Raw genomic sequence first — 14,624 nt, 5'->3', positions numbered from 1 at the left:
AAAATAATTCTGTATGTAACTTGTCTCTCTAAATACTCTTGGAGGGGCAAAAAAAAGTATGAATATTATTTTCATTTGAATCTGTGTATTGCTTGTACTATAAAATGAGTAGTAAAGTGATCTAGAATCCTTGCCAAAATGAGCAAGTGACTAAGCAACGTAATACATTCAGAATATTTGGTTGAAATTTACACTATAAGCCAGGAGTCTCACACTTCAGAAGAGTGATCAACCAAGGGATCCGCTATAGTTCCTATTTTCCATGCAAGGAAGAGGAAACAGCATGATGCTGTCTGCTGAAACCTAGAGAAATTCAGTACACATTGCTAATGGAGACTGGGACATGACACAGCAAGTGTAAGCATCTGCACAAGCAAACAGCCTCCATGGATATTCAAGCTTATAATTTATTTGGCAGGGAAGAAATTAAAAGTGCACCTAGGTTGCAAAATGAAACATAATTACACATATTTTCTTAAGATAGGCAGCTGAAACAGGAATTGGTTAATGACTAGGTCAACAGAGAGTATCCTGCAAGGTTCAATTGCTTGGATCCCTGCAAAGTGAAGTGAACAGCATGCTGTAATAAACGGTACATAGACAATGTAAAAATCATGAAACCATAGGAGAGAGAAGATCTGCTGCACTAACAATTCAGTATATTCTTCCTACAACAGTGAGCAGAAATAAAAATATTCACAGCTGCCCTTTGCTCCTATCTAGGTCTAGGCCACATGAGAGGAACTTCTAAGGTATAAAAGAGAATCTTCTCTTGATCTCTAATCTTGAAGGAGATAAATAGCAGTATTCATTAACATAGCATGAATCATTTTCCTTAGTACAGCTAATGAACAAACAGAAAAATCTGTCATTTTCCAGCTAGTTATTTCTCATAATGACACAAATGTTTAACTTGCCAGGTAGGACAATTATTGTGGAGAGAGGGAAGAACAATATGGTTATTGTATATGAATAATTATCCACTGTGATACCTACAAGTCAAAGCAAAACTGACGTCAAAGGGAAGGAGTGCAAACTGAATTCAGGTAAACAGTGATGGCTTTTCAGGTTAGGCAGATTTTGTAAAGTAACCACACAAAGTAGCCAGTCAAGTTTCCAGTAAATGATTTGCACCCCAGTTTAATCAACACACAGGTCTTCACCCAAATCCTAAGTTTCTGTGTTTCTTGGAAAATTTACTGGTTAGCATGTTTCTACAAATCTCCAGTAGGCTACCATGAACATCCTCCTGCTTTACTCAAGCACGATTACAAAGAATGAAAACACAAGAGGTTAGAAGTTTAAAATTTATGGTTATCTAAGAACATATTGAAAGGTACTTTCAACTGTTTTTTGTAGTTTTTTGGTAGATCAGTGTTTTCTGTTTAATCTATTATGGATGTAATTGCCATACTGACTTAAAGGAATCGGCTCTCTATGCCTTCAACATTTTGGGGACAAATGGAATACAACATCATCGATGTCAGCAGTGTGCCCTGGCAGCCAAAAGGGCCAACTGTGTCCTGGGGTGCATCAAACACAGCATAGCTAGCCGGTCAAGGGAGGTGATTGTCCCACTCTACAGTGCACTGGTGCGGCCCCACATCAAGTACTGTGTGCAGTTTGGGGTGCCTCAATATAAGAAGGACACCAAACTATTAGAGTGTATCCAGAGGAAGGCAACCAAGATGGCAAAAGGCCTCAAGGGCAAGACTTAGGAGGAGCAGCTGAGGTCCCGTGGTTTGTTCAGTTTGGAGAAGAGAAGGCTGAGGGGTGACCTCATCGCAGTCTATAACTTCCTCAAAGTGGGCAGCGAAGGGGGAGGTGCTGATCTCCTCTCTCTGGTGACCAGCAACAGGACATGAGGACATGGAACGAAGCTTCATCAGGGGAAATTCAGATTGGACATTAGGAAAAGGTTCTTCACTGAGAGGGTGGTTGGTCCCTGGAACAGGCTCCCCAGTGAAGCACCAAACTTGTCAAGAATTCAAAGAGCATCTGGATGAAGCTCTTAGACATATGGTTTAGTTCTGGGTAGTCCTGTGAGGAGCAGGGAGTTGGACTCGATGATCCTTGTGGCTTCCTTCCAACTTGAGATATTCTACGATTCTATGATCCAGTTCTGCAGGAGAGCCACACAATGACCAAGGTTTCCGTCTGATCCTAATTCCAACAGATCAAGGCAAGTTAGTGTTTACTATTCCTTCTTTATTCATGTCAGGTGCTTTCTGAAACACTTCAAAGCCAAACACCAAACCATCATGCTATAGTTTAAATTAAAGAATATCTACACACTGAAACAGTTCGGTGACTATATTTACACTTAGAGATTCAGAAAGTCAGAAATCCAGGCTTCTCAGTCTGCCCTCTGCAGGCCTTTCTGTATTTCAGCTTTCCCTTTAAAACACGTCTTTCACTGACTGAAATGATCGAAAACAGTGGCACCATCAAGGCTTATACCAAACAAGTCCACCGGTGAGAAGCACATCAGTATCTGGATTCTCATTTCTGAACAATGATTCAGTGAACAGCTCTATGTGCAGAGATTAATAGGCTGATTAATACACTTTCTTGGAAAAAAAGTTTTGGATAAATATGCATACATTTCTGGCAATTTACAAAATACAGCAAAAGAAAAAAGCACACTTCATGTACTTTCCTCCAGAACAACATTTCATTTTTCATGCTAAATTACTATAGTCAGAAAGGTAACTGATAGGAGACACGCTGAAGATACTTCTTTATTGTGCTAACATCCTTTAAAGCTACTGCAGCAACGCTCATCTTCCTTGCATCTTGAGATCAATGTCAGGCTCATTTTAGATACACTTCTTTTGCAAGAACAATACATTTTAAAATGATTCCTAGGACTTTAATGTAAATGACACATTCTCAAAGCTTTTGGCCTTGCCTCTTAAAACCAGCAGAGAAATCTACACAACTCTGTCATTTGGCTGAATTAAAAAAGGAAATATTCGTAAGCTAGAAGTTTCTAAAACTTAACCTAGTATATAAAAACTAAAAGGGAAGGATCAGAACATTTAAGTTATTTAGGAAGCATTATCAAAACATTAATCTCACTTTACTGGAGTATCATTTAGCTAATACTTGGAACCTTTAAGGAAAATGGAAAACCATCATCATCATAAGCATACAAAGAACATAAACTGAACAACCATATTTTTCCATTTACTTACAAAACACTATGTGACTATTCACATGTAATTCAATACCTCTTTAAACAAAAAGAAAGGAAATGCAAACAGCAGTCTACAAACAGGTATTGGGGAACAAAAAATTGTAGGTACTAGTACACTTCTTAAATGACAATGCTTGACTGCTTATTAGCAGCCTTCAGGGTAAAGGAAACAATAGCTATTTCTGATTCATGATGCACTATAGTACTACATAAGAATCTCTCCTGATCTGGAGAACTCAGAAAAATATTAAGAGTGGGTAGATGGCTAGTTAAATTTTATTAGTTGTGCTGCAGTACTTCATAAGAAGTGCAGGGATAGTTTATTTCAAAGCCTTGGAAAAAAAAAAAATCATTCTCTAATTTAAAGAACAAAATAGCATGAATCAGAGCAGTTAAGGCAAATCAGCCATGAACAAGAGGCTGAAAAACAGCCCTTCCACAACATGAAAGTGGTACAGAATGTAAGTTGAAATATTACCTACATGAAAGGCAGCAGAAGTTACTCTCATAACTAGAATAATTGGTACAATGATCTAATAAATGATTTACTAACCTTGCAGCAGAAAAAACCAATAATCAGCATAAGCTTGAATTGAACAAATAGCTCAAGAGTAGTAGTCCTTTGCAGATCCTTCTCTGCAGGGCTGCTCTCGGTCCCTTCATCCCCCAGCCTCTATTGATACCAGGGGTTGCCCTGACCCAGGTGCATGACCTTGTACTTGGCCTTGCTGAACCTCATGAGGTTCACACGGGCCCACCTCTCAAGCTTGTCCAGGTCCCTCTGGATGGCATCCCATCCCTCAGGCATGTCAGCCACACCACTCAGCTTGGTGTCACCTGCAAACTTGCTGAGGGTGCACTCAATCCCACTGTCTATGTCATTGATGAAGATATTAAACAGTACTGGTCCCAATACGGACTCCTGGGGGACACCACTCATCACTGACCTCCATCTAGACATTGAGTCATTGACCACTACCCTCTGCACGCAACCATCCAGCCAATTCCTCATCCACCAAACAGTCCACCCATCAAATCCATACCTCTCCATTTTAGAGAGAAGGATGTTGTGGGGGACCATGTCAAAGGCCTTACAGAAGTCCAGATAGGCAACAACAGGTGTCCTAATCCTATGAAGTATGGTCTTGATACGCAATGCTCTTGGAAATTACTCCTGCACAGTCACATCAGTTCCATTCAAATTCCCGCCGTGGTCTGAGTCCTAAGTATTCTTCTAAAAAAGAGTACCTAACTTGCAGTAATATTCAATGTCAATTTACAATCCTGCATCCAAGTTATATAGGATCATCCAACTGTGAGAGAGAGAGGGCTATTGCATGCATTAATCTGCAAATGACACCACCAACACTACTACATGTTTCAAAGAATGCTTGCTTTTGATCTAACACTACCAGAACAAACAGTTTTGTGGGTTACAGAAAGGGGCAGCTTGGCTGAATACCAGAAGAGAGCCCATCTCTCATGACAATCCATCTCCGGCATTCTTTTCTAGCTTATGGAGCTGTATGGACTGCATGGGCTCTGGAAACAGATCAAAGAGGATTTTGAACAGACAGACATTCCATTCCTTGATAAGCAATTCAATGACGGGCATTCTTGTGAATTCTTAAGACAATACTTTTACATTTTAGGAAAGGAGGAAAAAAAATCATCACCAACAATGAAGTCCTAAGACACCTAGTTAAAAACAAAGATAGAAACGGTTGAATTAAAAAAACAAATCACAGTATGAGCTTCCAGTTCAGTAACCTATACATCTTTTAGTGTCATGTAACCTGCTTGCTTACAGAAAACTGCCTGCTTGGCAAGAGGACTCCTTGTAACATGGCTTCCTTCTGCCAAAAGAAGGCCAACATTGGGATACTTTCCAGCTCTTCAGTCACCAAAGCTTTTAAATGTGTATGCTGTCATGTTTGCCACATCTCACTGTGTCTTTTCCTATGCAAAGTTTTTAATTCTATGCTACAGCTTGTCATATCCTTGAAGCAGAGTAGTTGTGAAAGATACTGAATTGTCCACCTGTGAGAGCAAAACTCTTCTCCATAAAAGTCTACAGCACAAATTTTAGAAATTAAGCTTCCCAGGGGCTTCTCCTGGTCTTACCCGTTTTTGGTTAACATACAAGTAGATTAACCTTACTCCAATTAAACCATATCTGAAAATGCCAGGATAAGCTGAGTGGTACTGAAAGGGGCTTGCAATCAGTACTTTTGACAGAAAGAGACCTAGCCATCTGACCAGTTGGCAGTGGATTTTAGGGAGGAAAAAGTATCTGTTATGGTCTGATGTAATCCAGGACAAAAACTCAGTGGAAAAACAAAACAACCCAAACCCACGAGTTTCAAACCTACAGGTCACCACCATAAGACTATTATATGATCAATCGTAATGGCATCTTTTTTATGGCACAAATTATTGCATATGAAAAACACATCAAGCATGACACTTAGTTCCAACAATTCTAAATTAGTTTCCCCCTAACTCACTCTGCAACTGGATATACTTTAATGCGATCAATATGCAGCTTTCTGTACAACACAGCATATAAAAGCACATAATCCAAGAAACAAAGTCTGAACATTCGTCATATTTATGTCTTCCTACTCAACTTTTAAATTCTACTGTACCCAATGGGACTAATCATTAGTTGAAATAAGAGCGTCTAACGTATTTTGTATGGATGGAGATGAGCATGTGGACAAAAGGATTAGGTGAAAATAGCACTGAGCATTCACTTTGTAGGAGTGAGGTTCTTTCAGGGATTACATGTGGGAAGATTAATTACAGAAATTCTATTTCATAAGGAATACATTGCAGAAAAAAAGATCCAGAAAAGTCAAATACTCTGACAGTGCAATTAGGGATTAAAGTGTGACACAGTGCAATACTTACCAACAATCACAAAGCCTAAACTAGCTACCCTTTTTTTTTTTCTAACTATGCCGCTTGCAAAGGAAAATTATATGAAGGAAGTAATTTCCCCCAAGCATAGCCTTAAATTTTTATTTCAGGTTTTTTAATTTTTCAAGAAAGTAGGTATCTTCCATGGTATTTCTTGCTTAGGTAAAAAAGATGTTGACAGAAGACATTTTGAAGAATAAAACATGACAAGTTATATTTTTCATCTGTACAACTTTTACTTCAAGGCAAATTTGCTTCAAATGTAAGCATAACCATTTCACACGGTTCACTTTCTGGGCCATTTTATCCATTGCCCCCATTCCCAAATCCCTAAATTCTTCAGGAAGATATTCAATGTTTTATTTTAATCTGTATGGGCAACTATTTGTCTCACTTCTGCTACAGTGGTAGATGTTGCCAAATGGTACAATTACTCTGAATTAAGGAGATCTGACTGCTATCACATGTCTAAATTTCAGAGATTTCCTTCACAGGCTGATGACTGACAAATCACATACATCCACCTTTATATCAAATGACAATGCTGGCAAGCAGGCAGGTTTCAGGAAATTGGAATTAAAGCTTGTATTAGCCTTACTGAGATTTGCCTAGTTCAAAAGTTGTAAAGGTTTATTTAACCTGGAGAAAAAGTTGCATTGTCTTCACCTGTTTGTGCTGAACAGGGAAATTATAATGGGTGTATTAGTACCCACATGAATGAGACATGACAAACATTCTGTACTTACATACAATAGCGCCTTCCACTGGCTCCAAAAGCAAAAGTAAAACACATGAACTCGCACTACATGAACACACACACGCAAAACTATAGTCATATGCATTAGTCATGCAGCCCTTAACTGCGACCAGCTAAAAAGTAAAATATACAAATGCTGAGGAGCACACAACACCACTAGAGCACCAACTGCAAAAATGAAGAACAGTAGATCAGTTTTTAAATTAGTCTGCAAATTCTCCTGGGCAGAAGAGATTTAGCTATGCAAACAATGAGAACTTCTTGTATATTATCAAGGACAATATATAAATTGGTAGGTTTTTTCCCTTCAAAGTAATATGGGATTGATAAACAACTTTGGAAAAATTCACGGTTAACCACTTAAAACTGCAAATTAATCTTCAGCACCCCATCTTGAATATAATTTATCAGTGAGAAACTCCTGGAAGTACAGAATGGGTATGTCTATTATTGCGCAGTAAACTAGATTTGGTAATAAAAATCTCTCCCTACCGTTAGATTAATAGTTTATGGAATTTATTATATCAGAACAAGCCAAAGAAGCAAACTCATTTAGCAAAAACTCTCAACTCAGTATTAACTACAGGTTTTGTCTTGCAATTAGCTTTTTAATTATGGCAGCAGCTCAACAAACAAGTCCTCCAAATCTTTAAAAAAAAAGACTTCCACAATCTAGAATAAGACAAAGTCCCAGAATTCTACTGACAATTTATATTCTCACCAGGTCCTGTAAATGCAGTTATTTCATTACAAACACATACAATATGTGGTTCCATATTTATATATAAGAAAAAAACCAATCTACTTCTGTTAATCTGAACTTCAGGCCACTGCACTTAAGCCTCCAAGTTACAATTCAACATATACTGATGATGAAACACTTTCTACTTAGATCTTTTTCCTGTCCATGCAAAGGACAGCATTAATCAGCAACTATTCAGTATGCAAAATTCCACCTTTCATACCGGAACCTCTATGAGATTAGGAGATCACAGCTAGTTTTTCATCTCAATACTGCTGGCACAATTAACTTGGGTTTTAAGTTAACCAAAAAACATCACAGAGCACCTGAAAAAAATATTTCTTTATATTTTGTGGTACTGAAGAAGGTATCTGAGTTAGGGCAACTCCTCAATTTTAAAAATGTAACTGTCCCCAAATTAAGTAAAAGAAAACCTATTATTAGGGTTTTTTTACATAAAATGTGGTTTTCACTAAATGTCAGTTCCATCAAAAACTAAAAATCAACGAAGCTGAGATTCCATCCTTTATGGAGAAAGCATTTATTCAGACTTTATTCTCCTCTCTACCCCTCTACAAGGAATTAGATTACGCAGTTATCTTAAAATACTGGAAAAAAATAGATGCCCCTACAGTTTAAATGTTTTTTAATGTGTTCTAATTATATGAACGAAGCTGCAGATTACACCATATTACTTAATATTTTGAGAAATTACTTTTTATCTATGATCTAATTTAGTCTCTCTCAGAATTTCCTGTCATTTCTTTTCCCCATTCATCTCCACAGTCATCTTGTTTTCTTCAATGTAGCTTATAGTAACGGAGAAAGTGAAGAACAGTTAAATTTGTGATGAAAATGAAATTAAACCAAAACTTTTTTGGTTTGTAATGTTGCTGCTTTTATGTAGGAAGCCATTGAAATATCTGTCAAAATCTTATAAACCTTATTTCAATCTAATCTGGATGTCACAACATGCCAGAAAAGTCTTCTGAAAACTGAAAAAATTTCTACAGCAGCAATATAATTTATCTACTCAGTTATCTCGGTATTAACTAGAATGCACAGCAGCACTTTGCTCAATTATGATTCTTGTTTTCCTCACTCTAAGAGCTAGATATTTAGTCCTTAAATAAAGCATCCCATCTCAGCCCAGGAAAGACCCTACCTGGAGTACTACGTCCACCTCTGGAGTCCTCAGCACAGAAAAGACATGGACCTTTTGGAGCGGGTCCAGAGGAGGGCAATGAAAATGATCAGAGGGCTGGAACACCTCTCCTGTGAAGAAAGGCTGAGAGAGTTGGGGTTGTTCAGCCTGGAGAAGAGAAGGCTCTGGGGAGACCTCATAGCAGCCTTTCACTATGTAAAGGGAGCCTACAAGAAACATGGAGATGGGACTTTTTACAAGGACATGTAGTGACAGGACAAGGGGTAATGGCTTTAAACTGACAGAGGTTAGATTTAGATTATATGTAAGGAAGAAGTTCTTTACTGTGAAGGTGGTGAGGCACTGGAAGAGATTGCCCAGAGAGGTAGTAGATGCCCCATCCCTGGAAACATTCAAGGTCTGGCTGCATGGGGCTCTGAGCAACCTGATTTAGTTGAAGATGTCCCTGCTCATTGCAGGGGGGTTGGACTAGATAACCTTTAAAGGTCCCTTCCAACCCAAACTATTCTATGATTCCCTTTTAAATTTCATAGTTTTCTTGAATTTTCCTTTTCAGAGGAGATTGACTTTTCTACACAAACATTATGTGCTATTAGTACTAAGTGTTTAAAGAAACATAGTATGTTAACTTTAGTCTTTTAGCTTTACAGTATAAAACCTGGTCATTGCAAAAGACTAAAAGCATGAAAATTAATAGTTTTTCACATTAACTCAATAAATTAAATATTTTAACTCTCCATCTCACAGTAACTATTTATTCCTCTGTACAGAAAAACAACCCCAAGTACGTAACAGTTATCTATGTTATCAAAACAAGAAACAATCTTCACCAAGTTTAACACAAGGCAAGTCTCATTGGATTCTCTATGTTCGCTTTCAAGGTCTTCAGAAACTTTGAAGCCAGTTCATCATCTACCACCCGACCATCACTTGAAAGAGTCACTGTCATGAGTTGATGCTGCATAAGTTTCTCATTCCCTTCTTCATCTTCCACAATCTTCAGCTCTGGTCTTGCTCGGCCCACAGCTAGGATGCAGGCCTGTGGAGGGTTTATGACTGCAGTGAAGTCATTGATGCCAAACATGCCTAGATTGGAGATACTAAATGAAAGAGAAAAGAGTTACCAGTAATGTCAGAATTTATACATGCCTTAGAAAAAATAATCTATATTCAATGACTACTTTGACCTAATTCTCTCCCAAGGCCAAACCCATTAACTTTAAAATAGATCTGAACTGGATTTCCGTTGGGCACATTCAGACTCTCACGGGTTTGGGATTTTTGCAATTACAACTAATGCACCTTTTTAAAAGCCCCATTTCATTACAGTAATATATCCTTGCATTGCACGCACTAAAGGCGGAAAGTAGGACAGCAAAGTGGTATCTTCAAATAAACTTTGCCTGTCCCTGATCCAAGCCAAATGTCTTTTAGATTGAACCTCACAACTTTAAGTTACAATGGTTGCTGCTAACCAATGATACAATTTGGGCATCTAGATATCACTCAGGCACAAGAAAGCCTCATTGTGCCTTTCTCCCTTCAACATTTTTGTCTGTGTCATCAACTGGGAAGCAGTATACTATGAAAGGCTTAGACTCTTGTGACATATTGCCTATAGAGAAAGCTAGCCCATCTCCTCCTTTTTGTTATAGTTACTGTTTTGTTATAGTTACTGCAAAGAGTGGAAAAAAGAATAATCCATATAGAACCACAGAAGAGTTCGGGTTGGAAGGGACCTTTAAAGGTCATCTAGTCCAACCCCCCTGCAATAAGCAGGGACATCTTCAACTAGATCAGGTTGCTCAGGGACCCATCCAACCAGACCTTGAATGTTTCCAGGGATGGGGCATCTACCACCTCTCTGGGCAACCTCTTCCAGTGTTTCACCACCCCCATCGTAAAAAATTTCTTCCTTATAGCTAGTCTAAATCTACCCTCTTTCAGTTTAAAACCCTTTCAGTTACCCTTTGTCCTACTGCAACAGGCCCTGCTAAAAAGTTTGTCCCCATCTTTCTTGTAGGGGAAACTTCCCTTTACGTAGTGGAAGGCCGCTATGAGGTCTCCCCAGAGCCTTCTCTTCTCCAAGCTGAACAACCCCAACTCTCTCAGCCTTTCTTCACAGGAGAGGTGTTCCGTCCCTCTGATCATTTTTGTGGCCCTCCTCTGGACCCCTCCAACAGGTCCATGTCCTTCTTATGCTGGGGACCCCAGAGCTGGACACAGTACTGCAGGTGGGGTCTTACCGGAGCAGAGAAGAGGAGCAGGATTACTTCCCTTGACCTGCTGGCCACAATTCTTTTGATGCAGCCCAGGATATGGTTGGCTTTCTGGGCTGTAAGTGCACATTGCCAGGTCACATCCAGTTTTTATCCACCAGTACCCCCAAGTCCTTCTCTGCAGGGCTGCTCTCAGTCCCTTCATCCCCCAGCCTCTATTGATACCAGGAGTTGCCCCAGCCCAGGTGCAGGACCTTGCACCTGGCCTTGTTGAACCTCATGAGGGACACCACTCATCACTGACCTCCATCTAGACATTGAGTCGTTGACCACTACCCTCTGCATGCAACCATCCAGCCAATTCCTCATCCACCAAACAGTCCACCCATCAAATCCATACCTCTCCATTTTAGAGAGAAGGATGTTGTGGGGGACCATGTCAAAGGCCTTACAGAAGTCCAGATAGATGACATCCATGGCTCTTTCCTTGTCCACTGATGTAGTTGCTCCATTGTAGAAGGCCACTAGGTTGGTCAGCCAGGACTTGCCCTTGGTGAAGCCATGCTGGCTGTCTCAAATCACCTCCCCGTCCTCCGTGTGCCTTAGCATAGCGTCTAGGAGGATCTGTTCCATGATCTTCCCAGGCACAGAGGTGAGGCCGACGCGTCGGTAGTTCCCAGGGTCCTCCTTTCTACCCTTTTTAAAAATGGGTGCAGTGTTTCCCTTTTTCCAGTCACTAGGGACTTCACCTGACTGCCATGACTTTTCAAATATCGCGGAGAGTGGCTTGGCAACTGCATTGGCCAATTCCCTCAGGACTCTGGGATGCATTTCTCATCAGGTCCCACAGAGACTCATCAGGTTCCTCAGGCGGTCTCAAACCCGGTATTTTCTTACAGTGGGAGGGACCTTGCTCCCCCAGTCCTTGCCTTGAGGTCCATCCACTCAAGAGGTGTGGGAAGAGAGGTCGCCAGTGAAGACTGAGGCAAAAAAACTGCTGAGTACCTCAGCCTTCTCCTTGTCCTTTGTTACCAGTTCGCCAGTCTTGCTCATCGGGGGGGCACGCTTTCTTTGACCTTCTTTTTCTGGCTGACATACTCAGAAGCCCTTCTTATTATTCTTTGCATCCCTTGCCAAGTTCTCCAGCCACACCTTGGCCTTCCTCACCCCATCCCTACACAACTGGGCAGCGTCCCTATACCCTTCCCAAGATACCTGTCCCTGCTTTCACTGCCTGTGCACTTCCTTCTTGTCCTTAGTTTGACCAGCAGGTCTTGACTCATCCATCCTGGTCTCTTGCCTTCCTTTCCCGATTTCTTACACCTGGGGGTCGAGAGCTCTTGCACTCTATGGAAAGCATCCTTAAAGATCTGCCAGCTCTGTTCCCACAGCTTGTCACGGGCAAGCCTGGTGTCACCCCCCTCCCCCTTCAGGTCTAGTTTAAAGCTCTGCCGATGAGCCCCGCTAGCTCATGAGCAAAGACCCTCTTCCCCCTTCGAGAAAGGCGAATCCCATCTGAAGCCAGCAGGCCTGGGGCCGCGTAGGCCATCCCATTATCGAAAAACCCCAAATTGTGGCGGGGACAGCAGCCGCGGAGCCACATATTAATAGACTGGGTCCGTCTGTTTCTTCCAACGCTGCTGCCTGCAACTGGAAGGAGAGAGGAGAAAATAACCCATGCTCCAGATTCCTTTACCAACCATCCCAAGGCCCTGAAGTCTCTTTTGATCGCCCCTGGACTACGCATCGCAGCTTCATCGCCGACTGCATGGAAGCGCAGTAATGGGTAATAGTCCAAGGGCTGTACCAAGCTTGAAGCTTCCTAGTGATGTCCTTAACCCGGGCCCCAGGGAGGCAGCAGGCTTCCCTATGAGGAGGGTCTGTCTGGCATATTGGACCCTCTGTTCCCCTCAGAAGGGAGTCCCCTACAACTATAACCCATCTTTTCTTCCTCATGTAGGTGGTCAGGACACAGGGAAGGGGGTGTGTGAAGGCCTTCCTGACCTTGGCAACACCTCTGGTGTAGATGGACTGTCATCCATATCATCTGTTGACTGGCCTTCCACATCCAGCACCTCATACTTGCTGTCCAGACGCACCTGGGAAGGCAAGGAGGGCATTCACCTGCCACCCTGAGCTTGGACTTTCCTCCATTCACTCCTTTCCTTCAAGCTACTGTCTTCAGCCTGGCAGGGGGAGGACACAGGATCCCTTTGATCTTGGTATTTTTCTGGTGGCTGTTCCCGTTTCTGTCTCAGGGAGGGCAGAGCATGGTTCCACCAGTATATCTCTTTCTCAGACTCCCTGATGCTCCTTAGCCTTTCTACTTCCTCTCGTAGGTCTGCCACCAGGCTGAGCAGATCATCCACCCGGTCACACCTCACACAGCTGTTCTCACTAGTGCCATCTGTTACCAGTGAAACACCCAGTTATTCACACCTAGGGGTCATTTGTGTTGATGAAGACATCCAAGCTTCCACTGTTGCATTTCCTTATGTTTTTTCTGCTGAAAGGCTTAGAGATTTTTTTGACCACTCCTCCAGCATGAGCGCCACATACTCCAGACAGTTGGAACTCAGGCACATTAATATACATTACAGCAATGTTTCTGCAGAAGTCTGTAGTATTAGTCTCATCACAGATTATCTATTCCAGAATAGGATTAATATAAGCATTCAGAATTAGCTTTTAAAAAATTGACAAAAAGTGAGCTAAGCTAGAGTTTGTTTAATAAAAAATGCTGCCTGATGACAATGTGTCATAAAACACAGTACGTTAAAAGTTTTAGAAACTTGGGGAGCGTAAAAAGTCAGCCGAGAAATTAATTGTGCAACTGTGTCACTATATTTATGCTAGTGTTTTACACATGCCAGTTACTTCTCATCACTGAGTTCACTAGCTCTTTTTGCAGAGTACATTTTATAGAAATAAAATATTTACTAAATATATGCTACTATGTAAAATTTTCTACTCAGTTTTTAATGTTTCAGTTAAAAGTAAACTATAAGAGTTAATGCCACAACTTTCCTGTAACTTTTTTTTGCCCCTCTAGAGACATTCCTCTGAAGAGTGAATTGAAGACAAACTGGACATCATTGTCTGCTGCGGTACCTCTGCCAAACAACTCCTTTTAAAATATTTATTTTAAAACTATTATCAGTGGGTCTTCCTAACTACAGAATGCAATTTAAAAAAAAAAAAAACAAAACCAAAACCCCAACATTCTTCTGCAATGGGGAAAAATTAGGTGCAAAAATAAAAGTCAGATCAGTCTCAGTATGAAAAACATGAATTTCACACCAGGCTCAGATGAAATAAACCTGTACCAAGATAATTGTTTCTCCCTGATACAGGACACTCAGCCTAGGTTTGACACTCAGAATCATCACACGGAGTAAGATTTTAAAAGGCAATGCATTAACACACAGTGGAATAGCTGAGGATAAAACAGTTCTGAACCCACACTGCACATATTAAATGCTGCTAGGGAGTTTTACCTAAAAGATCCTCCCTGGTACTCTTCTGGTAACAGTTTTCCATCTCTTGCTTTCTTTGCTAGAGCCTAAGGAAAATGAAAGAAGAAAAAGAAGAGAAGAGAGGAAAGAAATTAAAGCATTGTA

General features: G+C 40.8%; 1 protein-coding gene and 1 long non-coding RNA gene across 4 annotated transcripts in view; both read right to left on the bottom strand.

Moving 5' to 3' along the window:
- Positions 1-387: 387 nt before the first annotated feature.
- LOC128139464 (uncharacterized) lies at positions 388-5,616 on the bottom strand. Its single transcript, XR_008234399.1, has 2 exons — positions 2,422-5,616; positions 388-2,391 (listed from the first exon to the last, which is right to left on the bottom strand). It is a non-coding gene; the product is annotated as an uncharacterized LOC128139464 (long non-coding RNA).
- Positions 5,617-8,145: 2,529 nt separating this feature from the next.
- Positions 8,146-14,624, bottom strand: part of PDHX (pyruvate dehydrogenase complex component X) — a 57,593-nt gene continuing 51,114 nt past the window's right edge. The window contains exons 11-13 of one of the 3 annotated variants that reach the window (XM_052781876.1): positions 14,502-14,566; positions 13,009-13,103; positions 12,413-12,654 (exon numbers count right to left, since the gene is read on the bottom strand). In XM_052781876.1, the coding sequence (XP_052637836.1) occupies positions 12,440-12,654; positions 13,009-13,103; positions 14,502-14,566 (375 nt within the window). In that variant the 3' untranslated portion in view covers positions 12,413-12,439. Of the gene's footprint in view, positions 9,886-12,412; positions 12,655-13,008; positions 13,104-14,501; positions 14,567-14,624 lie in introns of those variants that run through there. The other 2 variants (XM_052781877.1, XM_052781878.1) reach the window with 2 other exon arrangements.

The sequence above is a fragment of the Harpia harpyja genome, chromosome 3 (assembly GCF_026419915.1).
Source record: "Harpia harpyja isolate bHarHar1 chromosome 3, bHarHar1 primary haplotype, whole genome shotgun sequence".
Classification (NCBI taxonomy): Eukaryota; Metazoa; Chordata; class Aves; order Accipitriformes; family Accipitridae; genus Harpia; species Harpia harpyja.
Note: the sequence above shows the minus strand (reverse complement) of the source record. Positions and strands in the feature narration are given on the sequence as shown.